Genomic DNA, 26,064 nt, shown 5'->3' with positions numbered 1-26,064 from the left:
AAGCTCAAAGGTGTCGATTTTGGAGCAGGGGCTTGTCAAGTTAAAAGACATTGCAGAACCTTCAGCAGTACTTATTAAAAGATTTAATTTAGTTGTGCACCATATTCTTGTGGTTTTGTTTTTTTTTTTAAGTCATTAATGATGTATGCTGTGCAGTCATTCCACCCCGGAAAAAAGAACAGTTCAAAGAAATCATTAAAAACACAAAAATTACCATGATATTCATACCCATGATGAGTATCTGTGAACCTCTGGACATAACTGTATTTTTATGCTAAGCAGGCACAGTACTGCACTTTTTTATGGCCCCTAAGCTGTGGGTATATTTATTATCTCCAGGTCAGGTTTAGGGTTTCTGATGGACACTGTTCTTGTATTTGCTTTGAAATGACTCCTAATGACTCGTGCTCCCCTCATCCCCATTCCAAGCCAAAAAAAAAAAAAAAAAAAAATCTATGGTCTCACTTTTGCCATTAATGTTTTTCATTAATAGTATTTTTATCTACAAGCAACCAGCCCTCTTCTTCCTGTTCACATGCATGCTCCAAGTACATGACTGGTCAAAGTTAAACGTGTTTTCAGGTGTAATTTCTGAAACTGTGCTTTAAAACTTGACTGGGCTGAGTTTGTTTTCTGTGTTATGGATAAATGTCAAATTGAGCAATGAACAACTTTTTGTACACTGAAAAATTTTGTATGGTATAAAACTAATAGTCCTGTAGTAGGTCCTTTCTAATAAGAGCGTGCCTATAATATGTTAAATGGTCAATAAGCAAATTTATGGCCAGAAACAAAGAATTGCAATATTTATGTACATCATACCTGTGTGTTTGTATTTTACAATTTAATATGAGCTATCTAGATGCCTGTGGGTTCGATATCTTGTTTTTAATAAGTGGAAAAGGTCAGTCTAAATAGCATATTTTTCATTCTCTCGTATCAGTGTAGTCATCTTGTGACTGCTCATGTTTATCATTCAACACCCCAGAAGTCAATGGGCGCTTCTGAAAAGGATGTCACAGCCTCTGTCATCAAGTTTTCTGCTGTCAGGCGCTTAAATGGTGAATTCAGAGCTGCACTATAAAATCTCACGGTCACGCAAACTTCATTCAAGCCATTGCTTTTGTAATTCTTTGCTGCAGGAGAGGAAGATGGTGGGGAAAGGGCAAGACTGACTCAGATGTCTTTTTGTGTTTATACAAAATAAAAGAGATGAGTAACAAATAGGAAAACAAAGCATGCTGTTTGGATAACTGTCAACACATGGCAGCATGGATGAAGCAAACAGCTCTGCTGGCTTAAATAAAACAAAGAATAATGGAGCCGTGAACTCACCGTCGTAGTACACGATGGCTCCCACCAGCTGGTCCTTCTTCAGCATGGGGAAGAGCTCCAAGGCCTTCGTCTTGCTGAGGATGTAGCTGCTCTTCAGGCACTGGATCCCCGCCACCAAGTCATACATCTTGATCCCTGCCCAGTAGTAAGGCAGCTGCCACCATCTGGGAGGTAAACGCAGTGATTTAAGTTCTGACCCCTTCAGTGTTTGAACACACGATCAATTTTCTTTGTTTTTGTTTTTTTTTGTTTTTTTTGTTTTTTTTGGGGGGGGGGGGGTTACAGAGCACCTACTACCCAGGCAAGACAACTCTGACTCGACTACCCCCTAAGTGATTCATGATTCTGACTCGTACTTGTAAACAGGAAGCATGATGGGTAATGGCGCAGACAAGTGAGGTGCAATCTCCAGCAGGTTGGCTCGCTCATGGAGGGCCTCTTTCACCATCATGTACTGTTTTAAAAAAAAGAAAATCCAATAAGAGTCAGAATAAAATGATGTCGACAGATAGGAGCATCTAAACAAGGTGAAAGTGAAACCTGTTCGTAGTCTAACTTCATAATGGCCTTCTGGAGATACCGGACTCCACCGTGGATGAGTTTGGTACTCCGGCTGCTTGTACCCGAAGAGAAGTCGCTCCTCTCTACGAGAGCAGTCTTGAGGTCTGAGGAAGACAATAATAATGCCAGTATTAAAAACAGCCTCGTGTACGTTTCAATCTGAACAGGACACCGATTGGCTCTTTTCTGCAGTATAACGCTGCTGAAAATTATGCCCAGACTTTGGTACTATTTATATGTTTAGCCACAAAACATGACAGCTAAAAACAGAATAAAAGATAGCATGCTTTAACTCACTGAAACATAGTTTTAACTGCTAAGCAAATATTATTACTGACTCCACAGTCTTTTCCTACATTAGCCTTGTTTTCCTCTTACATAAAAACTTCCATTTTAATCAAACTTAAACCACACAGACGGTTAGCCAGTATGTAACCTGAAAACTCCAAGGGGAAAAAGCAAAAACAAAGTGTTCTTGACTCTAATGAGTCCTGATATTATCAGTACAAATGAAAAATGTTGCTCAAAACTATTAATGTCAATGTCTGAAATCTGATAAATGAGCCCTCATCAGCTCGCACTGAATCTATAAACCTGTAGGAGTGAGTGGCTTTTAAAAAAGTATGGGCCCTGTTAAAAGTCTGCCACAATGTAATTACTATACATAAACATGGATTTGATTGCAGCCTACTTTTACAAGCCCAATGCTCTGTATATACTGAGAAGATGACTGAACTTACAAGCAGGAACAAAAGAAGCCGTGCATTAGGTAATTAGGTGTTTTGTATAGAGCCACAATTTAAATAGCCCCACATATACTTTTTTTAATGAGGTTACATATTGAATATTCATGGAATATCTGCAGCGAAAGAAACATGTAAGTAACTAATATGTGTCCCCTATAGCTTGTAAACTGTACCTGTAACTACATAATATGTACCCTGTAATGATGTTATATGCACCTGTGAATATATAATATGGGCTCTGTAAATGACTCATACAGACCCTATAACTAATAGGTATGCTATAATGTGTATATAACATGTACCCTGTAACACAAGATACCCCTTAACTTTACAATATGCACCCTTGTTTTAGATAATTGTGTATTTATGTAATTACAGGGAATGATATTAGAGCAACAAGCTTCTTTTATAAGTTATAATAAACTGTTTTCTTCTTAAGTGCTTAATGCCGAGTTTGTTATCCAATATTCCTTAACCGATTCTTTTCTTCCCTTTTACTTTACACTTAAGAACTAAATATGTGAACTGCACTTTCTGGCTGATATCTGCAACAAAGAAAACCCACTGTAACAAGTTACAGCATTTAGAGGAACCTCGGGTACTGGGGCAGGATCATCATAAACCTTAGACCTCTGTGAGATTTGGTAAGGACACTCGCAAAGCGTGAAACCTGTTACATCCCAGGGGAAACCATATTGCTGATGGCGGGCTTACTGCGTGTGACAGCGTCTAAGGCACATCCCGCCCCTGTGGCCCCTCCTCCAACAACCAGAACATCAAACTCCTCTGTGTTGGTCAGCGTCGCGAGCTGGGCCTGCCGTGAAGGGAGCTCGTCGGCGAAGGGAGCCTTCAGCTCTGCTTCTGCCGCCACGTGGGCCAACCGAGCCTGGACGTGACACAGACACATGTGGATCAGCATTAACACAAAGAGCACAAGGCCTTAAAGAGTCACATGCGCTCCTTAATACATGCAAATCACTAGCTTTCTATGTTAGATGTTAAATTAAAAGAAACTGTAGCAACACTTTCCTTGGGGTGGTTTTTGAAACACTATAAGCACACTGAGAGCACATTATGCTCACATCATAATCACCTCATAGAATGGCATGGGATATAATGCATAATGACTTGCAATCATTTTCATACATTATGCATTTGGATTGAGTGTGTGATGAGATTACTGTAAGACATGCTTGCTTACAGTATAATATGCATTGTGGTGGATGGAATATAATGTAAGTATGGGAGAATAATTTGGATTTCACATGAATTCTTGATGGGTGAAAATTGTTCTTATTAATTGCCTAAGAGGAATTTATATATGTGTGCTGTTTTGTACTGCTCTTTTGAGATTATGTACCTGAGCATTTTCACAGGTCATCTTCCTGATGACTGATAATTTGCTAGTTGATAAAACGGGGAGGGGGGGGGGGGGGGGGGGGGGGGGCTGACTGACTGACTACTTATCTAAAAGTGAGAAAACACTCAAAAAATTAATCAAACTGCAAAATTATTCCATATGTAATTAAGAGTTTTTTTTTAATTTTACATAGCTGGGGCCGCAGTCCAACTGCAATCACTCCCAGACAGATTGGAGAAGGTCTGCAAATAACTGCCTTCTAATTTATAAATGCAGACAGATTGCCAATCAATCCGAGTCAGTCTGTGCCAATGACTGCACCTAATCTAAAATAGGGGACTGCAATATTGTCTCTTTGCAATAGGGTACTCAAGTTAACTGGTTGCCGACTGATTGTATTCTGGTTATATTCCTATATAAAATCAAGGTTGCGGAGCATCTATGTCCTTTTGCAGCTAAACTGCCATCATGTAGCAACTACATCACTATTTGTGGAGGAGTTTCTGAATTTCAGTCTCAAATCTAAGAGGTTCTGGACTTTAATATGAATTTCTGTGTGTGTAGATGGAAAACGATTTGCATTTTTTCCACTCATTCATCACACTTAATCGCTGCATTATCACAACCAGATTGCATGTAATTGCCAACTTGATCCCATTCAATTGCAAACTGATAGACTGTCACTTTGAAGACAGCAGCTGACTGAATGGTCACAGACCCTGGTTCACGTCTTCGAAGTAAAAATTTAAAAAGCAACAAGATCTCAAGTTCATCGTACAGGCTCGCAATAATTATGGTCGCGTTGTGGTCTCCGGCCACCGTTTTCCCCGGCACAGCTAGCAGGAGCATTTTAACATCCACGTGGATGTGGTTATGAATTGCTTCAGTCAAGCAGTGTCACTTCCCCCTGATGCAGCCTACATAAAAGTGTTCATTTTATAGATCAAAAGACTGAAGAACATACGTGGATGTTCTTTAGATAGATGTTGCTTTCCACCTCGTTTGTTTACAACTGCTCATCAAAGGGGGAAGCTGCTGTCTGCAGGTCCTGCAGCCCAGGCTAGGCGAAGGGGCTGAGTATAATCTTAGACACAGTTAACTGACGATTTACATGAATAAAAAAATAAAAAAAGAATTAATTTAACTGACTAATACTTTGATGCATTTATAGTTTGATGCATAATAATTTTTACTTTATCATACTGCAACTTTATCTTAATTCTACTGCTATCATGCTGTAATAAAACCACAGGAAATGAGTCAAACAGTTTAATTTACCACCGTAAATTGGAGGTATTGTTGGTGGGTAATAAATAAGTAATAAGTAGGTAAATGGTGACAACCTATACAACGTGAACACAGGATATGAACTTGAATGAGGAGCATCGGTGCTAACCACTGCACCATCAACTTCCAGCCTCACCATTATCAGATGATAGCAGACGGCTTCGAGAGTGTATTTTGGTAAATGTGGTCCGTCTTTTTGCTCTTCACGAGGACTGTTGCCCATACTCGTACTACAAATGGAAACCATGGTGCCACTGGTAACAGCTACAGGTTTGTGCTTGTAAAGGTTTAGGTTGGTAAAAACTTGTGGACTTCTAAGGGAATAAGTCATTAGGGGAGTGTAAAGAGAAGAGTCACCAAAGTGACCACAGATGGCGTTTTTAACAAATCTAAGAAAGCACTCTCAGTCTCAGATCTAAAAGTGTTCTTCTGAAGCTACTTTTGGCAGAAAGTGGAACCATAATGTGCTTATGATATCCCACAGCAAGTGAAGTGTTGCTAATACAAAAAAAGAACACACTGCTGGTGTGATTACTAGCAAAGCTAAGCATGCTGAGGGTTACCACCTGCTGCAGCATGCTGCTCAGCTTTGCAAAAACCACAAAATAAATTCACATTGCAGCCTTTGAACATCGTTTACGCCCATTGTCTGATTAGCAAAATAATTAATTTAAAGAAATAATCACATCTACAATAAAAAAAAAAAAAAAAGGCCGCTCCTCTGACACGAGGATGTGGAATTTCTCTTCTAATGAAATATTTATTCTTTTCTATTTAGCAGTTCGAGCTAAATGATTGCATCAAGCTGCTTTGAAGCCACCGTGGCATTTGACTTGCAAATAGCAGCAGGCGTTTGTAATTTAGGCCTGCAGCCGCAAACAAGACCATGATATAATCATTGTCTATTTTTGATGATGCACGCAGACAAACACCGCCGCAGAATTAAGCGACGGCGTGCCCCCCTGTAATCATGTTAAGTCAAAGAATGGCACAGCGAGGCCCACGCTAATAGCCAATCGGCCTCTGCCTTGGAAACTTCTCCAAGCCATGTGCCCTTGCTAAAGGAGACAAGACGGACATTCATCTCATCAGCATTGCAATTACTGGGATTAGAGGCATGCATGATTACAAACTATTGTGAAAATAATTATATTTCATCAGGGTCGACTTCTTGCTTACCAATCCACGCTTGGTTGAGAGGACGACGATGGGCAAGAGAAGACATTATCGCACCGGGACACAAAACAGAGTTCACATTAGGTTGTGCAGTCACATAAAGCTTGGTATGTAGTTGTGTGGCATGCCTATAATAAACCTATAACAGGTCATAAGTCAGTGGGAACAGCTGCTGAGATGTGTGGCTATTTAGCTTTTCAAGAAGACAACCTGGAGTGTGGAGGCTTGAAGGAAAAGTTTAACTGAAGCTTATTGTCTCTTTCTTAGAGTTAAATGAGAGAACTCATACTTTGATACTTCTGTTTTTTGTCTATTTTATAGCTTTTTTTGCTGTGTTGGACAACATTAGCAGAGATACGGACAGGAAATAGGCCTCATGATTAGGCTATAAAGTTCTACAGCTCCACTAAATTTGTAACCCACAGACCAGGGCTTCTCAAAATTTTGACAATTGAGCATGCGTGTGTGTGTGAGGGCCACACAGGAAAAATACATCATCAAAATCTTTAATGTTTGTGAACTGCCTGCTTAGAGGTGATGGTTGTATTTCACGTTAATAACTGTAGTCTACTATGATGGCAAGAAGAAGAAGCTTCCTTAGTTTGTTCTGAACTGCAGTTCAGCCCAAATCATCACCCCTCCACCACCGTGCTGACAGCTGGTATGAGATGTTTGTGCCGATATCCGGTGTTTGGTTTTGTGCATTTTGACCAAACATCTGCACTTTGATCTCATCTGTCCAAAGGACATCGTTCCAGAAGTCTTGTGGTTCGTTCAGACGCAACTTTGCAACCCTAAGCTGTGCTGCCACATACTTTTTTAGAGAGCAGAGGCTTTCCTGTGGGAATCCTTCCAAACTGTCATGTACTTTAACCTTTAACATGCTAACAGAGGCCTGTAGAGCTTGAGGTTTTTTTTTTGGCAGTTACTCTGAGCGCTGCACAGTCCGACCTCGAGGTGAATTTGATGGGACGTCTACTTCTGGAAAGATTGTGGTATTGCGTTAACACACAGCTGAATTTATGCTTCTACAGAGGTGCTCACACTTGCTTATGGTCAGTTAATTAAATGTATTTGCTTAGCAGCACCTGGCTGGAAGCAGTGGGGGTGTTTTTACATTCCTATCCTTTCTTTTCCATATGACAGCATGCATGTTATATGACCATGACAAGAACTGTGAATGAATGAAATGTACAGTGGAGCATTCTTTCCTTGTTAAACCTGACAAGGCAGATAAAATATTACCAATTACCTGCAGGCATACAGGCCACACTTTGAGATCTGTGGCTTTAGCCATTTCACCCCCTTTGCTTCCAGTCTTTATGCTAAGTTTGTTGGTTGTTAATGGTAGCTTCATATTCAGTGTAGTGACATGACAGTGGTATCAATTTTCTCATTTAACTCTTGGCAAGAGCATAATACTGAAAGGTGGGTCAATATTCCCATTACAGTACAAAAAAAATGCTGGTGACAGGCACTTGACCTTTATGTTGAAAGGCCAAATACTAAATGGCCACACCTCCATGGAGTGAATATGTAGTGATCCACTGGAGGAAGCAGAAATGTAAGGGGTGATTGCTTTCATTTTACAGTTTAACAACACTGTAAAAACCTGATGCTGCTATAACAAGTCACATTATTTTTAAACACTTCTTTCTGTGCAGCTCAAGGTACAGCGCTGCCATGCTTGCAAATAAACCAGTGCCTCCGAATAAAGCATTAAATAAAACCCCTGGAAACACCACAGAGACTTCAAACACATTCCAAAATCTAGACAGCACATGCCCTGAACGGCATTCCCTCCCTAAAGAGCAGACTTCTCTTCTCTTTTCTTCTTTTTTTTTTTTTTTAGGAAAAGCAGCATATACAAACTATAAATCAACAAGTGCAAGAAGATCTGCCTTCAATCAAATCCTGGAATCTTAATCTGCACAGTGTGGAAGTCCTAATTAAGCACAAATCAAAACAGAAAGCAAACATTTCTTGGAACAAGTTTTTCTTACCTGCGTCTTTCTATACTCGATCAGCTCTGAGAGGCCAAAAGCCGCGGCGACCGCCCCGCCGCCTACGAGGGCCGTCCGTTTCAGAGCCCTCCTGAACGCCATCGTCCCTGCAGTGAATGTCAAGTGCAGGACAGAGACAGAGACGCCCGAGTTATGAGTCTTTTGACATGACAGGTGATGATGTTAAACAGGTATGTAAGCCTGTGAGGGAGTAAGCAAAGTGGAGGTGGGAGGGCCTAAAAGCTGCAAATCAGGATGAAAGAGACAAGTTTATTCACTCTGTGAGAGACTGATCTGATAAAAAAATAAATGGCAGAAAAATTGTTATGCGCATCCAGCTGTGCAAGATGAACACATTCAGCTTGCTTTGATAAGCAACTGCTGCCCAGCAGGGCATGAAAACTGTGGAGGAAAAGCACGAGAGCTATGAAAACACGTCTTCGAGTTTAAGGCGTCCCGTCTTCTTTTAAATCCTGCTAAACACGCATTCCAAAGATGCTCCTGCACCTGATCCTGGGGAGCGATTTAGCTTGATTTTATCAAGCAAACAGCAGCTAAAATGCAGATTTACTTCAAGCAGAGCTAAAGATTATCAGGTGAAATGTGATGTGGAGTCTATGAGGTCTGAAAATTATGGTAAAACTTAATGCTTATGTCTATAACAATATCAGGGTTTTTCGTGGCCACCCAGGAATGTTATTTTTTTTTTAAAGTTTTGTTTTAGTTTACCCAGATTTAAAATACACTTTTATTTAGATATGGGACAATGGATGTTCCTACACATTTAATGTCCCCTGAAAGGATCACTTCAAATAAAGGGAAAAGCCTGAATGTGCATCCAAATTCCAGTTTCTGAGGGAACACATCAATAAATCCTTAAGATGTCCCCAAAACTTTGGTCACAGTGTGTAATTAAGGACTATGCAAGTAACAGATTTATTATTAATCTATCTATCATTACTCCCTGACATAAAATGCTTGTCTGGTGTACTAAAACACCCACCACAACTTCCCCAAACTCAACACTGCTACTAATATTCAAGTTGTTACCAGACAAGACAAACAAAAGCAACAAAGTAGCTGAACTTAGCAAAGTTTTAGCCACATAGACGAAATCGCCCAAACTACAGTTGTTTCAGGACTCTGACAATGAGACAGGAAGTTAAACAGGTCACAAGCAATAAACCACTCATAATAATTAATAACCCGTCTGGCCACATTTTACACCTTGCGTCACAGAAAATAATACACTGTTGAAAAGCTTTACATAAAATACACATTAAAATGAATTCACAACATATTTGCAGCCTTTAACTGCTTAATATTCTGATAATGAGGGTGTACCATAACGAGCACAACGCGACACCAGCTCAGCACAGCGGTCCGTGGGCCTCAATTCCCATCAGGTGAGCCCCAATAAAGTATTTGCATTCTCACTGTAATGCACACCGAAAAACTGGTTTCCAGGGAGTGGCGCACGCTGCGGCAGATTCTAATGCATTTTAATAAAGCAGATGGCCCAAAGGTCAACAAGCATTTCGGTGTAATTAATGACCTATTACATGTAGCATGCTACACTGGCAGCCAGACAGTAGCACCACAAACTGTCTTTTAATATTTTTACTGCCAACTTTTGAGAAAATTATAAACTTTTCTATTCAAAACAACTTAAATGAGCTTCGAACAACTACAAATTATTACAGTGTGAACTTTTTCCATCACTACGAGGCTACGAGGCTACGAGGCTGAAGTTTGCCGCCTGCTTAATTCCGTTTAGGTGAATTAGCCACTTTTAAAATGTGTTATGAAGACAGCTCTCTCTACTGAAACTGAACAGTATGACCTCTTCTGCCATAATAAACTGAAAATCTTCGATGTCCTGTGATGATCGAGATGATTCAGGGACCATTCTGCACCCATAAGAAGGGAAAACCTTCTGCCACAGATATCAGTTAGTAATTAGAGAGATCATTTTGACTATGATGGACCACCAGATTGGTGTAGTGTCACCACTAATCTGTTTCCACTGCTGAAGGCGGAGCTTTCAATTTGCCAGTCCATCTATGTTCAAACCCTCATAACTTCTGAGTAGTGAACAAAAGAAGATGATGGCAAAAACAAGCAGCTGAAATCAGCTTCCTCTGTGGGGTAGGGTGACTGGACTCAGCCTTATGCCTGTGTTAGAAATTCCAGTTCTTCAACTATGGAAGGGCCTGCTTGTATATTTTGTCATCCGACCATGAATACGAGGTTCCATGTAGACGTACGTGTTAAGGACGGTTGTGATTTTCAAATAATATTTATTTTCTCTCATAATATTTATTTGCCCTCCGCTTACCTCCAACTGGTCACGGCAGATGACTGCCCCTCCCCGAGCCTGGTTCTGCTGGAGGTTTCTTCCTGTTGCCAAGTGCTTGCTCACAGGGGGTCATTTGATTGTTGAGGTTTTCTCTGTATTATTGTCGGGCCTTTACCTTACAATATAAAGCACCTTGAGGTGACTGTTGTGACTGGGCGCTATACAAATAAAACTGAACGTAATTTTCATGAGTGTCTTTGGTTGCCTCCGACAGATGCATGTGAGGTCAGTGAGAAATTAGGAGTATACATCATGTAGTTTATCCCATTGCAGCCACCAACTACTCTTTGATAAACTCCCCATAAGAGAATGGCGTCCTGTCTTTTTGCAAATTTCCGGGAAATCACACTACAACTAGGCTGCTTTTATTTTGAAGGCGACTGCTAATTTTTTTAAATTAATTTATTTACGTAGTACATGTGTATGCAAATGCAGCTTCACTCTAATTACATTGGACCAGCCATTTATGAGCAATGTGAGCTCTTTAGCCCCCAAAAATATCAGCTCGCATAAAAAAAGATTGATGCAGAATGTAGAGTTTTTAAACAAGACATGAGCTTCCAAGTATTTATTTACTGATATCGGAGGTAAAGCCATGCGCTTAAGTTTGTGGAGAACAAATTGCTGTATTTAAGGACTACAGTTTGAATCACCATTACGAGACGAAACAAGCAGAGAAATATAAGAACACATATCTGAACCTTTGCTAGCAAAGCTGCAAAAGCAACAAGGACTTTTAACCAAGTGTTAAACATCCACCCACATCGATAAAAATTAAAAAAAAAAAAAAAAAAAAACAGTAAAGCCATTCTCTGATGGGATGTTTATTAAACCTGTCTGGGAAGAAGCCAAGGGATACACCCAGATAAAGTACATATCTCATCTGGCTTGGTAGCACCTCCAGTTCCTTGAGGAGAAACTGGAAAATATTGCTGGGGAAAAGGTCATTAATACTGTGCTCAGCCTGATGCTACTGTGATGGATGGATGGATGGATGGATGGATGGATGGATGGGTTTGGCAGAGCCAGAAACAATTTTTTTTTTGTTTGCATTTACTAATGCTGAATATTTAGCCAGTGCTAAAAATTTAAGTGTCACAGCAGGTTAACATGAGGCACAGCTATCAGTAAAAGCCATCTTGCTTGCTGATAGGGGTGACGGCACAGGTCTTTTTAGAGCTGGAACAATCATGTAACCAGAAATTTAAAAGCGAGCTAAAGGAATAATCATTTAAGTCCATGTAGTCCTTGAGTCACAGTTGCACTGATTTCCTACTTTTCTAGGCTTTGAATTATTCTGCTCTTAATATTGGACCATTAGCCACACATAACAAATGACACGAAGATGTCAAGTTGGGCTGGTGTAGTTCAAGGACTCAGACAACAGAGCCTGTGTGCACTCACAGTTTTTTAGGTGCTGGAATCTTTAGGGACTCAAGAATTACCGTATTTTTCGGACTATAAGCCGCTACTTTTTTCCCACGTTTTGAACCATGCGGCTTATAGCCCGGTGCGGCGTTTCTGTGGATTTTTCTTTAACCACCAGGGGGCTCTTTAGCAGGATATGAATCATGGGACGTCAAAGTTGGAAATCAAAGAAGAAAGCGCCAACAAGTGCTAGCAGCAGGCACAAAAGAGATTTTTTTCAAACTCCCTCATCATGGAAACCACAAAAAGAACTTCCTATGATGCCGCTTTTAAGTTGAGGGCTATCGACCTGGCACTACAGGAGGGAAATAGAGCCGCTGCACGTAAGCTCGGCGTGAACGAATCAATGGTGAATTGACTTGTTATAACTCAAATTTGGGGTTGTCTGTCCCCCTCTGCTGAGTGCCGAGTAATTGTGGAAAACCGAGAGCGGCGGAGATACCAGCGGCTTATAGCCCGGTGCGGCTTATATATGTACGTTTCCAGTTTTTTCCAAAAAATTTGTAGGTGCGGCTTATAGTATGGTGCGCTCTATAGTCCGGAAAATACGGTACTCAAATTAGTGGAGAACATGACCACAAGTAGTTATTTAAGTGTTAGAAAAGTAAAGCCACAGTATTTGGTCTTATACTATTAAAGGTTATCAAATCATTAGATCAACAATATACCGTAAATTTAATTGATGCACCAATACGCTCACTTGATAAGTGCACCTGTTCACCTGCTTCTCAATGCAAATATCTAATTAGCCAATCACATGGCAGCAACTCAGTGAATTTAGGCATGCAAATATGGTCAAGATGACCTGCTGAAATTCAAACTGAGCACCAGAATGGGGATGAAAGGTGATTTAAATGACTCTGAACATGGCATGGTTGACAGACTGATCTGAGTATTCCAGAAACTGCTGATCTACTGGGATTTTCCCGCACAGCCATTTCTAGGGTTTATGGAGAATGGTCTGAAAAAGAGAAAATATCCAGTGAGCAGCAGTTCTTTGGGAGAAAATGCCTTGTTGATGTCAGAGGAGAATGGCCAGACTGCTTTGAGCTGATAGGAAGGCAAGAGTAACTTAAATATCCACTTGTAACAACCAAGGTATGCAGAAGGCATCTTTGAACAAACAACGTCTCGAACCTTGAACCTTGGTGCTCTTCTACAGTAGAAGAGCACCAGGTGCCGCTGCTGTCAGCTAAGAACAGGAAACTGAGACTACAATTCACACAGGCTCACCAAAACTGGACAACAGAAGGTTTAAGAAATGTTGCCTGGTCTGAGGAGTCTCGATTTCTACTGCGACATTCAGATCATAGGGTCAGAATCTGGTGTAAAGAACTTGAAAGAACGGATCCATTAAATATGGACCAAAATCTCTGAGGAATGTCTCCAGCACCTTGTTGAATCTGTGCCTTGAAGAATTAAGGCAGCTCTGCAGGAAGAAGGGGGCCCAACCTTATAGTTGCAAGGTGTGCCTAATGAAATGGCATGTCCTCTGAACATCTGTAACTGGCCAATAGCAGCCTTGACTGATCAGCAAAAATTATATATGACTCACAGAGTGTCCGTAAACACATGGTCTGAAAAAGATAATTAGGAAGGTCCTTAAAATTGGTATTTTCCCCCAAAAGGTCAACAGGGGGGGGGGACTTCTCTGGTTTCAAAAACAAATCTGACTGCATGAAAGTTGATGAGAAAATAGCCCTACTTCTCCCTTGACCTATGACCTCGGTAGACACTTCCCTAATGTGTTTATGGTTCCAGTCACTAGGTTAAAGCCTTACTTAACAGAACACTTTGTTAATTTTGAAGATCATGGTCCCAATTGGCAGGTCTACACTGTAACTGACAAGCAAAATGAGAATAAATTACAAAAATTAATTAAAACACACACACACACACACACACACAAACAAAACAAAATTGGTATTGGCATCAGCTGTGGGGCACGCTGGTACTAGCCCAGAATTTCATAATCACCGCCTCCTTTAGTGAGTGAAGCAATTAAGTGCAATCTGCACATTGTGTTCACTACTGCTGGGACATCTCCATCACTTCCTCCTCCACACTAGGGTAAGTTACCAGCCTTCACTTAGACCAGCCTGCAAACGCATTATGAGTCATGAAGAGGAGGGGGCTCTTTTTCTTTTTTTTTTTGAAGAAACACGTGAAATATGTGGATTTTTTTTTATTATTATTATTATTTTTATTTAAAGGCGCTATTTGGGAGTGTCTGATTTTAACAGCAGGTGGTGGTATATGGCAGGTATGCCGGACCATGCAAGAGGAAGTCGGTTTGATCTTTGACATCCTGCACTGGATTAAAATGGGAGCTCGGGGCGGTTTTCGGGGGGAAATTACTGTCGAGCTCCGTCTTTACGTTGGGGGGGAAAAAAAAAAAAAAAAAAAGGTGCCACACACTTGAAGGGGAATGTGAATTATTTAGCCGTTTAAGTGAGTTTGAATAACCTAAAATAAAAAATAAAAAAAAAATTTGACCTGTGTTTAGCTCCAACAAGAGAAATATGAGGTTATTTTCTCAAGTATCATTGAGTGATTAGCGAAGGAAAATTCGTAGATGCTGTTCTGCTTTATTCTTTTTCTGGCCGGAAAAAAACACAGGTTAACCAATCATTAGAGCGACTTTAAAATGGCCGAAAAACACCGGGCGACACAACAAACATTCTCACTTACAGGACTTGGTGCTTCGTGGCTGGATAAAAGTCGCTCGGGGCGATTCAAGGCGGCAACTGAGGGCATCGGTGACAATCCAAACCGGAGCCTGACTGCTTTACAGCCACAACCAGGAAGTTCAGCGGGCACGTCGAGCGACGTCGGGAAGAGCCAATCGGAAAGCAGAACGGCTAAGAGCGTCCAATCGGATTCGAGTGGTAGCGGTAACACGTTGTTGACGTACGACGGAGGGAAGATTGCGCAACTCGCTTCTTCATCCTCCTCCTCCTTGGGGATAATAATAACGATTGAAAGCTGCCGCCAGCTGTCGTTTCCTCTGTTATTTAGGACAGAAGGCGTGCACAGAGAAGTAAAGCCATCACCCTACAGATACAAGCGTATATACAAGCATATGTTATATCTGTGTAGATTCTCAGTTATCCAGGTCATAGTAGTCTCTGGAGCTTGAAAAAAGGCGACTGGACTTCTTTTTGTTTCTTGAAGACGTTTCACCTCTCATCCGAAAGGCTTCTTCAGTTCTCAACCAAATGGTGGAGAGACCCAGGTATTTAAACCCCTGTGGGCGTAGTCCCCTGGAGGTGGTTATGACCCTCTATTGATCATGTGCTTGAACACATGTGCCCAGGTGTGAAGGGGGCGTGGGTCATATTTAATCAGTGGTTTCAGTTGAAACCAACTTAGGACTCCGCTCCATTGTTTCCTGTGGCCTATTGAGGTCACTGGAACAAAGGTGTGAATGGGGGTTGAGACGTCTGGGAAGGGAGCTCAGGACAGCACTGTAAGCGGGGGAAAGTTGGTGACGTAATCCACCTCCTCTGTTCAATGATGGTTGTTCACAGTGGACATAGATGGCTTCTTTCACTCCTCTTTCAAACCATCTGTTTTCCCTGTCCAAAATGTGGACATTGGCATCCTCAAAAGAGTGCCCTTTTTCCTTCAGATGCAGATGTACTGCTGAATCTTGTCCTGTCGAAGTGGCTCTTCTATGTTGTGCCATTCGTTTGTGAAGAGGCTGTTTGGTTTCACCAATGTAGAGGTCCGAGCATTCTTCACTGCACTGAACAGCATACACTACATCGCTGATCTTGTGTTTGGCGGGTTTGTCCTTGGGATGAACCAGTTTTTGTCTTAGGGTGTGACTTGGTTTGAAGTATACTGAGATGTCATGCTTGGAGAAAATTCTTCTGAGTTTCTCTGACAAGCCTGACACATATGGGATGACAATGTTGTTCCTCTTGTCCTTCCCATTCTCTGTAGTTTGTGTTTGGCCTTCATTCCTGTGCATCTTAGCTGATTTGATGAAGGCCCAGTTGGGGTAACCGCATGTTTTGAGGGCTTTCTTAATGTGTGTGTGTTCCTTATGCTTCCCTTCTGCCTTAGAGGGAACACTTTCCGCACGGTGTTGTAGGGTCCTGATCACCCCAAGTTTGTGTTCCAGAGGGTGGTGGGAGTCAAAGAGGAGATACTGGTCTGTGTGTGTGGGCTTCCGGTAAACTTCAATGTTGAGGCTTCCATCTTCCTCGATAAGCACCGCACAGTCCAGGAATGGTAACTTGTTATCTCTGGTGTCCTCCCTGGTAAAACGTATGTATTTATCCACTGAGTTAATGTGACGAGTGAAGGCTTCTACTTCTCGGGTTTTGATTTTGACCCAGGTGTCATCTACATATCTGTACCAGTGGCTAGGTGCCGTCCCTTTGAAAGAACCAAGAGCTTTACTTTCCACTTCCTCCATGTAAAGGTTGGCTACAATGGGAGACACTGGGGAGCCCATGGCACATCCATGCTTCTGTCTGTAGAATCCATCATTGTATTTAAAATATGTTGTGGTAAGGCAGAGATCTAAAAGTGCACAAATCTGATCTGGGGTGAAGCTGGTTCTGTTCAGTAAGGAATCGTCTTCCTGTAGTCGTCTTCTGACGGTCTCCACTGCCTCAGTTGTAGGTATGCAAGTGAAAAGTGAAACCACATCAAAGGACACCATGGTTTCATCTGGATCCAGTACAAGATTCTGGACCTTGTTAGTAAAATCTGTAGAGTTTTCAATGTGGTGGGGTGTGATGCCAACAAGCGGTGATAAGATGGTGGCGAGGTGTTTGGAAATGTTGTAGGTGACCGAGTTTATACTGCTGATAATGGGTCGAAGTGGGACTCCTTCTTTGTGGATCTTTGGGAGTCCATAAATGCATGGAGTAGCTTCTCCATGGTACAGGCGGTAGTAAGTGGGGCGGTCAATGGCTTTTTCCTTTTCAAGTTGTTGCAGGCAGCAAACAACTTTTTTCTTGTAGTTGCTTGTGGGATCACGTCTCAAGACCTCATAAGTATTGTTGTCACTGAGGAGTGTAGTAATTTTGTTGTGGTAATCCGATGAATTCAGCACAGTTAAGTTGGTTTCAACTGAAACCACTGATTAAATATGACCCACGCCCCCTTCACACCTGGGCACATGTGTTCAAGCACATGATCAATAGAGGGTCATAACCACCTCCAGGGGACTACGCCCACAGGGGTTTAAATACCTGGGTCTCTCCACCATTTGGTTGAGAACTGAAGAAGCCTTTCGGATGAGAGGTGAAACGTCTTCAAGAAACAAAAAAGAAGTCCAGTCGCCTTTTTTCAAGCTCCAGAGACAAGCATATGTTATAGTATTTTTTTTTTTTGTGTATTATAACTACAAAAAGTGTACTTCATATACTTTTTTCACTAAACAACTCCACTTTGAATCCAATTTCCCCAACTGGATCCGCGCATCTCTTATTAAAACACCATTAAACTTAATTACAATTATTTCCTAATTAACCGAACCGCTTTCCGCGCGCCCCCCCCCCCCCCCCCCCCCCCCCCCCCCCCCCCCACACACACACACACACACACCACCCCTCTGTGGCCAGTGCATGCGTAATGGGGTTTGGAGCGCGTAAGCACGTAAACAAAAGCACATTGTCAGTGGCACTGGCAGCCAGTCTGCAAAGCCAAGAGTGGGTGAAGTGAACAGTCATTTCCATCGCCCTATCCAGACAGCGAGAAAGCTTCAGCAGATCCACGAGCAGCAGCACAGTAAGGATGGGATTATTTACCACCGTCCTCCTGCACTGGATACACCTCTAAGGTATTTGTATATTTAATTCTGCTCTTTCAAACTTAAATGGAACGATTAATTTCGGTTACCGATGATCTGTTGTTGCTTTTTCGTGCCAGGAGAAGTTTAGTGGAGAATAGGACGTTGTTGGAAATCAGTTATAAGGTATGTTCTCGGCATATTGCTAAAGAGGAGCATTTTCACCTTTTTGTAGTTTTTTTTTTAATGTATTAACAAAATGACAAAAACAGTATCTGAAAACTTACTTAACAGTGAATTCAAGCAACATTTTCTCACTAGTGCATCACTTGTTAACAGAAAGCAACTTTTTTTCTTGTTCTTTATTCCACTTTTAAATATATTTTATCATTTACTTTGCACTGACTGCATGTGTCTGGTTTTTGCAGTGGCCATGCCGTGCGTCCAGACCCAGTGCGGCTCATCTCCTCAAGGAGCCAGCCTAGCCTCTCAGAGCGCCGGCAGCTGCGACTTCCTCACCCCGGAGTTTGTGAAGTTCAGCATGGACCTTACTAACAGTGAAATCTCAGCTGCAACGTCGGGCCCTACTTTCGGCCCTCTGACGGACACTTACAGCTCCGGCTACGACGTTAAGCCCCCGTGTCTCTTTCAGATGCAAGTTCAGGGGGAGCTACCGTGCGTCAAGGTGGAGGATGCGCACGGGTGCCCGCGGTATCAGCCGAATCAGCATCACTCGCATCAGTCAGACGAGGTCATTTCTTCCCCGAGCTCCGTTTATTATTACCGCTCTCCCTCACCGCACTCCTCTCTTACGTCCAACTTCCAGATTCCGTCGGGACACATATGGGAGGACTCGGGCTCCCTGTACAGCTTTCGGCAGGACTATTTGGCGGCGGCGCACAGGAAAAACGCGCTGTCCAGATTTTCCTTGCTTTCCATAAAGCACACGCAACACGACGGTCAGGGTTTCTCCACCTGCCAGATGAAATTTGACGGATCTCTGGCGCACCAGCCGCTGGAAAACCCCGCCGTTTTGGGCTCCACCGGCCTGAGTAAACAGTCCGGTGTCGGATTTCCTCACCCTCTCCAGCTCACACACGGCCACCACTTCATGGAATACCAGACTTCTTCGGCGCCCATCCGAGGACCGCTGAGCTCAGAGGGGTTGTGCGCGGTGTGCGGGGATAACGCAGCCTGCCAGCACTACGGAGTGCGCACCTGCGAGGGCTGCAAAGGGTTTTTCAAGGTTTGTTTTCATTGCAGCTTCAATAAAAACTGCACACACACAAAATTTTTTTTTTTTTAATGCAGTTTTAAAGGAACATTTCAAGGCAGCTTGGTGCGAACTTGATGCACCATTTTACAGAAAGTTTTTTTTTTTTTTTTAATGGATATTTACACTTTTTAGCATAAAAGTCTAATAACATTTCTGTGAAAATATAGTGAAAAATATAACTATACACCTACATGAATCATGCCCCACAATGCAAGTCTAATTTCAAATAATCGACTATAATATAAAACGTCCCCTGGGAGCCCTGACCGGCCTTCTAAATTGGACATTAGACTCCAGACGCACGTTTTGATCTCTTGATCCCTTGACACGCGCGTTTAACGGCGCAAATGTCCTGTATGAAAATGGACACCAACGTGCCATGAATCAAAACCTGCCCCTTCGTCTCTCACAAGGAGATTCCCGGGAGCCAGTCTCCAAATTATGAATGACCACGACCCTGTATTTACCCAGACCTGCCTGTGCGCCTGCTGAATGCCTCAGATGGCCCACAGGAGCAAGAGTGCTGCTGTTAATTTTGAAAGGACAATTGAATCCCTTTGTTAGGATACTTTTCTCTTATTAAAATGGCTCAAAATGTTGTTGTTTCTTTTTTTTCTTTTTAATAAATGAGCCCCCCAAGATGGATTCTCGTGACAGCATGAAAAAGATCACCAGTAATCTTATAAGTGGCACTTCTTGTTGTTCTCTTTGGTAGGGATAATTTTTGGTTGCCCCCCAAATCTCCTTTTTGGCAGATTAGGTCTGTCAAAAAGAATCACATGGCTCCATATCAAGAAGAATTTGAGAACAATGCACCAGCGAATTGTTTCAGGGGCCTGAAATTGTGCATTTACTTGTAAACTGGTAAAAGAAAATGTCCAAAAATGGGTTCGTATTGTATAGTAAAAATGTTTGTGTAGAGTTTTAGTGGACAGCATCAGTGGTAAATGTGTTCAGAGCACTGAAAGTTAACTTTGAGAAACAACACCACAATACACACACTGAGCCTTCAACAAGCTAGATTTTCATTAACCAAAGATGCCTTTAAGCGCCAGGTGTGTATTAGGAAGCTGACTGAGCTGATGTAAACTCGACACCACCTCAGCCCCAGAGCCATGAATCTAATAAAGTGCAGTATTGCATTTTCATAAATGTACATGGAGTAATGTCCAGATTTTTCTTCTTTATGTGCAGCGCACAGTGCAAAAAAATGCCAAGTATGTGTGCTTGGCTGCCAAAAGCTGCCCTGTGGACAAACGCAGGAGGAACCGATGCCAATATTGTCGCTTCCAGAAGTGCCTCGCAGTGGGAATGGTCAAAGAAGGTAAACAGCTAAACCCCCAAAGCTTCTTAAACCATTAATGTTTGTGCCATTTAGGAGGTCAAAGCTGAAAAGTGTAGCCCTCTTCACCTTCTGCCCTGCAGTGGTGAGGACAGACAACTTGAAAGGTCGAAGAGGTCGTCTGCCGTCCAAACCCAGAGCTCTTCCAGACGCCTCCTCGCCTGGCAGCACCCTCCTGAGCGCCCTCATCAGGGCGCACGTGGAGTCAAACCCACCGACTTCTCGCCTCGACTACTCCAAAGTAAGCAGAGCTGACACTGTCAATCAAAAACTAAGACATAGTTGAGCTGTAATCATTAGTATCCCCCTTCATTCCAATCTGACCCGACTGGTGACCTTTAACTGTAGTTTAAAGAGAGTCCAGGAAGTCCCCCGGGAGATGATGCTCAGCATGTCCGGCAGTTTTATGACCTCCTGACCAAATCGATGGAGGTCATTCGGGGTTGGGCACAGAAGATCCCGGGTTTCACCTCTTTACCTAAACACGACCAAGACCTCCTCTTCTACTCAGCCTTCCTGGAGCTTTTTGTTTTACGGCTGTCTTACAGGTAAAGAGCTCACCTTTTACACATCTTATATCCACAGCTGGAAAACGCACACCAAAATAGCAATCAGTGTAAGAGATCTCACTCGTTACCACTAATGAAAACCTAGTTAACAGCAGAGAGTCCTACAATCTGAAACTATAAATTAATTTCTGGATCTGATGATAGAATCATGTAGAAAGCCACTAGGCAGCTTAAAGTCACCTCTGCCCTCCAGCTTTATACGTTAAGCCCAGGCTGTCATAATATTTCAGATCCAACCCAGAAGAAGGGAAGCTGATCTTCTGTGACGGGTCGGTGTGGCACCGGCTCCAGTGCCTGCGGGGCTTTGGGGAATGGATTGACAGCATCGTTGAGTTTTCTGCCAATCTGCAGAGGCTGAACCTGGACGTCTCCACCTTTTCCTGCATATGCACCCTCGCCCTGGTCACCGGTGAGATTCCCAAGAATATTTTCCACTCGTGCGATCTGCAGTACTGAAAGTCAAACCCTGATAAATGCTGCATTCAGGTGTTTTAGAATGAGCTATTTTGACAGTATTTGACATGAGAATATTCCCATTTGCAGTCTTAAATATAATTTTTTTTTTAATCATTAATATGGCTCAAGTACAAAAAATACAAATAGTAATAAAAAGAAAAGAACAATACTCTAAATTTACAGTTAGTATTAAATCATGCTGGGATGAGAAGCTTTAATTTAGAGAAGATAAACTTACCTGAATGTGAATCATGTATGACATTTCAGGGATGGAGCGCAAGCTGGACACACAACTGATTGTTATTGATTTAATTTATCTTTATATAACCATGACTGTTTTCCAGTCAAAGGTACCTGCAAAACAGTTGGCATCTCAACCCTTACCAGGGTGCACGTAGGACAGATTTAATTGCTCAGCTAATTAATTTCTAAATAAGAAAGAAAGATTAGATAGGGAAAAAAATCCTCCTGTTGAGGAGGATATATGTAAAAGAAAATGGTTGAAATGACAGATAACTGGATTAAAACATTAGCAGAAATGTTCTAAATTATAACCAGTGCTGTTTTATTAATGAGTTATGAATAGTTATGAATACAATAATTAGCTTATAGTATAATCAACTGAAAGAGCTAAAATTAGTAGAAGAGTTTCAAAAATCCCTGGTATCAAAATTACAGTTTTGTTTGATATAAATACATATTTTTTGCATTTTATCCTGCCAAGTTGACTTAAAGCCTCGAACCTAATCCTAATCCTAACCATTTTACATGTCAGAAAGATTAAAATGCGTGACATTCAAAACTGACTTAAAGGTATGTTATTTTACACAATTTATAATATCATGCAAAAAATAAGTGCAATAATTGGTGGAAATAGGTTAAATAGTTAGCTAAAGTCGCTAACGGGCATAGTTAAAGTGATGAGCTATAAGGATAAAGGATGGACTTGTTAGCCTAAATAAATAAATCTTGAGATTTAAGATAAGTTGTTGATAAAAGTTATGGATAGGATGTTAGTTAACTATGTTTGAAATAGTAAAATATAATATCTGACTCATTAGTTATAAAATAGGTAAAAAGTTTTAAAAAATATCTAAAATTAATGATAAATGGCTAATATGATTAGCTAAACATGACAGCGAAAAAGACTAAAATTTAAAAAGTAAGTAAAATTTTTATATTTTATTATATTGCATGTTTTAAGATAAATATCACAAAATGTTTCACAAAAAAAAGCTAAAACATTAATAAAAAAGTTGAATGGAGTAATTTAATGGTTTAATTAGTAAAAAAAAAATAGTTAAAATAACTTAAAATAACTGGTTGAACAGAGGTTTGCTAGCTGCAGGCAGAGGCTCAATAAGGTTTTTTTTTTTTTAATTAAATTTATTGGAAAATGATTGCTAAAATTAGCTAAACATGCCAGCTAACCAACAGTAAGAGATTAGCTAAAAATAACAGTTAAAATAATTAGCTAAAATACTAACAAGGAGGAGGGAGGAGGCCCTGGGGTAGACCCAGGACAGGCTGGAGGGATTATATCTCTCGGCTGGCCTGGGAACGCTTTGGGGTCCCTCCGGATGAGCTGGAGGAGGTGGCTGGGGAGAGAGAAGCCTGGGCTTCTTTGCTTAGGCTCCTGCCCCCGCGACCCGGCCCCGGATAAGCGGGAGAGAATGGATGGATGGATGGATGGACTAACAATTGGAAAAGGGTTGAAACATCTCCAGCTAATCTTTAATATATCATTTATGGAATTGTATGGAATAAATGGTTTAAAAATTATCTAAAAGTGAGGTAAAAATGGCTAATATAATTAGCTACATGTGACCGCAGAAAAGTTAAAAAGTAAATGGATGGAATAATTAGCTAAAAGTAATTCAAATAGTTTAATTAGTTTAAAACAAATGGTCAAACAGATGGGTTTATTAGCCACAAGTTGAGGCTAAATTTACTGGATAAATGATTGATATAATTTGCTAAACTTATCAACAGTAAGCAACAATAACAGCATGTAGAAATAGTTAGCTAAAAATAATAACTAGAAAAGGATGGAAACCTCTACCTAAACAAACCAATCTTTAACATATGATTTATAGGATACTAGTTGAAATTTAGTTGCTATTATTAAATTGAATTATTTATTTAAAAAGTTATTGTTATGTGTTGTTTCAAAACAAGAAAAAAAAGATGATTGCAGCTCCCAGAAGTCTGACTTACAGTGACTCACAATGAAGCATTCATTTTACATAACAAAATTTTTGTAGCACCTCTTAAAAGATAACTGAAGATTTAAGTATTCCTTTAACTTTTTAAGATGAATTCTTTTATTTCTGTCTCTGCAGAGCGGCACGGGCTGAAGGAGCCAAAAAAAGTGGAGGAGCTGCAGAACAGTGTGGTTAGGTGCTTGAAGGATGGCGGGACGAGCGCGGATGGAGGCTCGAGCTGCTGGTCCAATCATTTGTCCAGACTTTTGGAAAAGCTGCCGGAACTGCGCACTCTGTGCATCCAGGGCCTGCAGAGGATTTTCTACCTGAAGCTGGAGGATCTGGTGCCGCCGCCTGCCATCATAGATAAGTTATTCCTCGACACGCTGCCATTCTAGAGACATGAGAGAACACACATGGGGACTTTTTTTTTTCTGTGGTTTTCTAAGCGAAGACACTGTTTGATCTCTTTTACTCCTGATAATAATTCCTGACTATTTGGATGTTGTGCACAAAATAAAAAAAAAAAGAATTAAAAACTACTACTGAGCCGTTAGATCACATTTCACTAAGAACAAGTGAAATGAGAAGGGGAAGAAGTTTAATCCAAAAATTCTGACCACTTAACACTTAAATTTAATGTCACTGAAGCATGCTGATGACTTTGAAAAAGGATACATTTCATTGCAAGACTGAAATAACAAGGTTTCCCTACTATTATTACTCTGTACAGCGTGATTTAAGGAGCCCGTCAGGCCAAAGTTATGGACTGTAAGTGACTAAAGTGACCTACCCTTTCTCCTCCTTCTTATCGTGTACAAACGCATTTTGATACGAGACATGGCATCCCATCATGTTTATTAGTGATTCATAATATTCACTAACCTCTGTTGTCTTCTCAGAGTAAGATGTCATTGTCCATGCTTTCATAAATAAAGGACTAAATGGAGTTACTCTGGCTGGACTGCTGGTCCTTCTATCATTTATTTTAATCTACTTTTACATGTTTGATTTTTGATAGGAAGAAAACCAAAATCCCTTTAAAAATATTATTATTAACAACATAAGTAACATTTACTTTAATTTTACATTATTTACTGATATAAACCTTAATTAAATGTAAGGGGTAAATTTAAAAGAGTGCAAATTTACATGGATGGATGTAAATTTACCTCTTGCATACACTGAGTTTATGCCATTTTGTTGTTATGCAAACTTCATTCTTTGTGTCATTTGTCATTTATATTCATGCATATTTTTTCATTTAAGAAAAGATACCTAACCCACTAAAAGCCCCTACAGTTACCCCCCCCCCCCCCCCCTTTTTTTTTTAAGTATTAGTCTATTTTAAATAATTACATCAAGCAAGTAAAGTTGCATGCAAAAATGATATGAAGTACTTACAGGTGACTACATTTCTGTTCAGTGCTGCAGCAGTTTATTCAAAGTTTGCACAAAAGCAAATATGGATCCAAACTAAGAAGATAAAAAGAAGTCAAATTAATACGAGCAGCATTTCTCCTCCTTACTTATTTTGTCATTTTTTTTCTAATAAGTCATGAGAAAAGCAAACTTTGGAGATTAATTAACAAACAAGCTATAAGAGACCATGTGTGCCTGTATATGAATGGTAAAGGTCACACTGACAATGTTTTTCAGGCAAAGCCGGCAGATTTTATACAGAATTTTCCCAGGCATGACGATAGGGGTGTGTATGTGCATGTGTGTGTTCTCTGGCCGTCGGCTGGCTGACATTTCTGCAGCCCTTTGGTTAGAAGTGGCATTAAAGAAGTCTGTTTCTGCTGCCGTTAGCAAAGATAAAGGCCCCGAATTCAGCGCCTGCACCAAGAAAGGCCAAACAGAGGAAATAAATGGATGTGCTGCTGCTGCATATATCCTATGACCCCCTGTTGCTCCTGTCAGTATGATTAAAATTCACTTCTAAATCATTACATTTTAAAAGCCAAATCCTTTAAACAACAGCCTAAACATTTGTGTCAAACATATGGAAATGATTCGAAATCATCCCAGCTGATTTGCACTCTGCAGCTGGTGACATGTGTTCTCTTCTATCTGGCTGAATCCATTGATTTCATGGTTAGAAAAAAGGTCTTATAGGATGATGTTCCCAAGGAGGTTTTAATAGGCCTGCAGATCGATATTGGAGGCTGTTTGGCGCCCCGGCGTGGCGGGCTGAGATAGAAATAAATCGA

The 26,064-nt window shown here is 41.0% G+C and overlaps 2 protein-coding genes across 8 annotated transcripts in view; one reads left to right on the top strand and one right to left on the bottom strand.

Moving 5' to 3' along the window:
• The window catches only part of gpd2 (glycerol-3-phosphate dehydrogenase 2 (mitochondrial)), a 33,857-nt gene extending 18,791 nt beyond the window's left edge, over positions 1–15,066 (bottom strand). For 2 of the 5 annotated variants that reach the window (XM_030748182.1, XM_030748173.1), the window contains exons 1-7: positions 14,947–15,066; positions 8,469–8,575; positions 6,469–6,477; positions 3,357–3,528; positions 1,876–2,000; positions 1,692–1,789; positions 1,336–1,499 (exon numbers count right to left, since the gene is read on the bottom strand). In XM_030748182.1, the coding sequence (XP_030604042.1) occupies positions 1,336–1,499; positions 1,692–1,789; positions 1,876–2,000; positions 3,357–3,528; positions 6,469–6,477; positions 8,469–8,570 (670 nt within the window). In that variant the 5' untranslated portion in view covers positions 8,571–8,575; positions 14,947–15,066. Of the gene's footprint in view, positions 1–1,335; positions 1,500–1,691; positions 1,790–1,875; positions 2,001–3,356; positions 3,529–6,468; positions 6,478–8,468; positions 8,666–14,946 lie in introns of those variants that run through there. The other 3 variants (XM_030748200.1, XM_030748190.1, XM_030748209.1) reach the window with 3 other exon arrangements.
• On the top strand, positions 14,297–24,777 carry LOC115793298 (nuclear receptor subfamily 4 group A member 2-like). 3 transcript variants are annotated; one of them, XM_030748228.1, is made up of 9 exons: positions 14,297–14,325; positions 17,964–18,055; positions 18,145–18,190; positions 18,433–19,250; positions 20,475–20,604; positions 20,706–20,863; positions 20,971–21,170; positions 21,422–21,600; positions 23,990–24,777. In XM_030748228.1, exons 4-9 carry the CDS (start codon positions 18,438–18,440, stop codon positions 24,247–24,249), a joined length of 1,740 nt encoding a protein of 579 aa, XP_030604088.1. In that variant the 5' UTR covers positions 14,297–14,325; positions 17,964–18,055; positions 18,145–18,190; positions 18,433–18,437; the 3' UTR covers positions 24,250–24,777. The 3 variants fall into 3 exon arrangements, with proteins under 3 accessions (XP_030604088.1, XP_030604080.1, XP_030604097.1); XM_030748220.1 differs by lacking the exon at positions 14,297–14,325 and having other exon boundaries at positions 17,828–18,055; XM_030748237.1 differs by lacking the exons at positions 14,297–14,325; positions 18,145–18,190 and having other exon boundaries at positions 17,828–18,055.
• Positions 24,778–26,064: the final 1,287 nt, after the last annotated feature.

This window comes from Archocentrus centrarchus, chromosome 2 (genome assembly GCF_007364275.1).
Source record: "Archocentrus centrarchus isolate MPI-CPG fArcCen1 chromosome 2, fArcCen1, whole genome shotgun sequence".
Taxonomy (NCBI): domain Eukaryota; kingdom Metazoa; phylum Chordata; class Actinopteri; order Cichliformes; family Cichlidae; genus Archocentrus; species Archocentrus centrarchus.
The sequence above is the reverse complement of the archived record's forward strand: the minus strand, read 5'-3'. Positions and strand labels throughout refer to the sequence as shown.

What these genes read in the sequence shown, in the direction of transcription:
- LOC115793298 (XM_030748228.1), top strand. Translation starts at nt 18,438, where the DNA reads ATGCCGTGCGTCCAGACCCAGTGCGGCTCATCTCCTCAAGGAGCCAGC. An exon ending in CTCGCCTCGACTACTCCAAA is followed by an intron (nt 20,864 to 20,970) that starts GTAAGCAGAGCT and finishes CTTTAACTGTAG; the next exon opens with TTTAAAGAGAGTCCAGGAAG. An exon ending in GTTTTACGGCTGTCTTACAG is followed by an intron (nt 21,171 to 21,421) that starts GTAAAGAGCTCA and finishes ATAATATTTCAG; the next exon opens with ATCCAACCCAGAAGAAGGGA.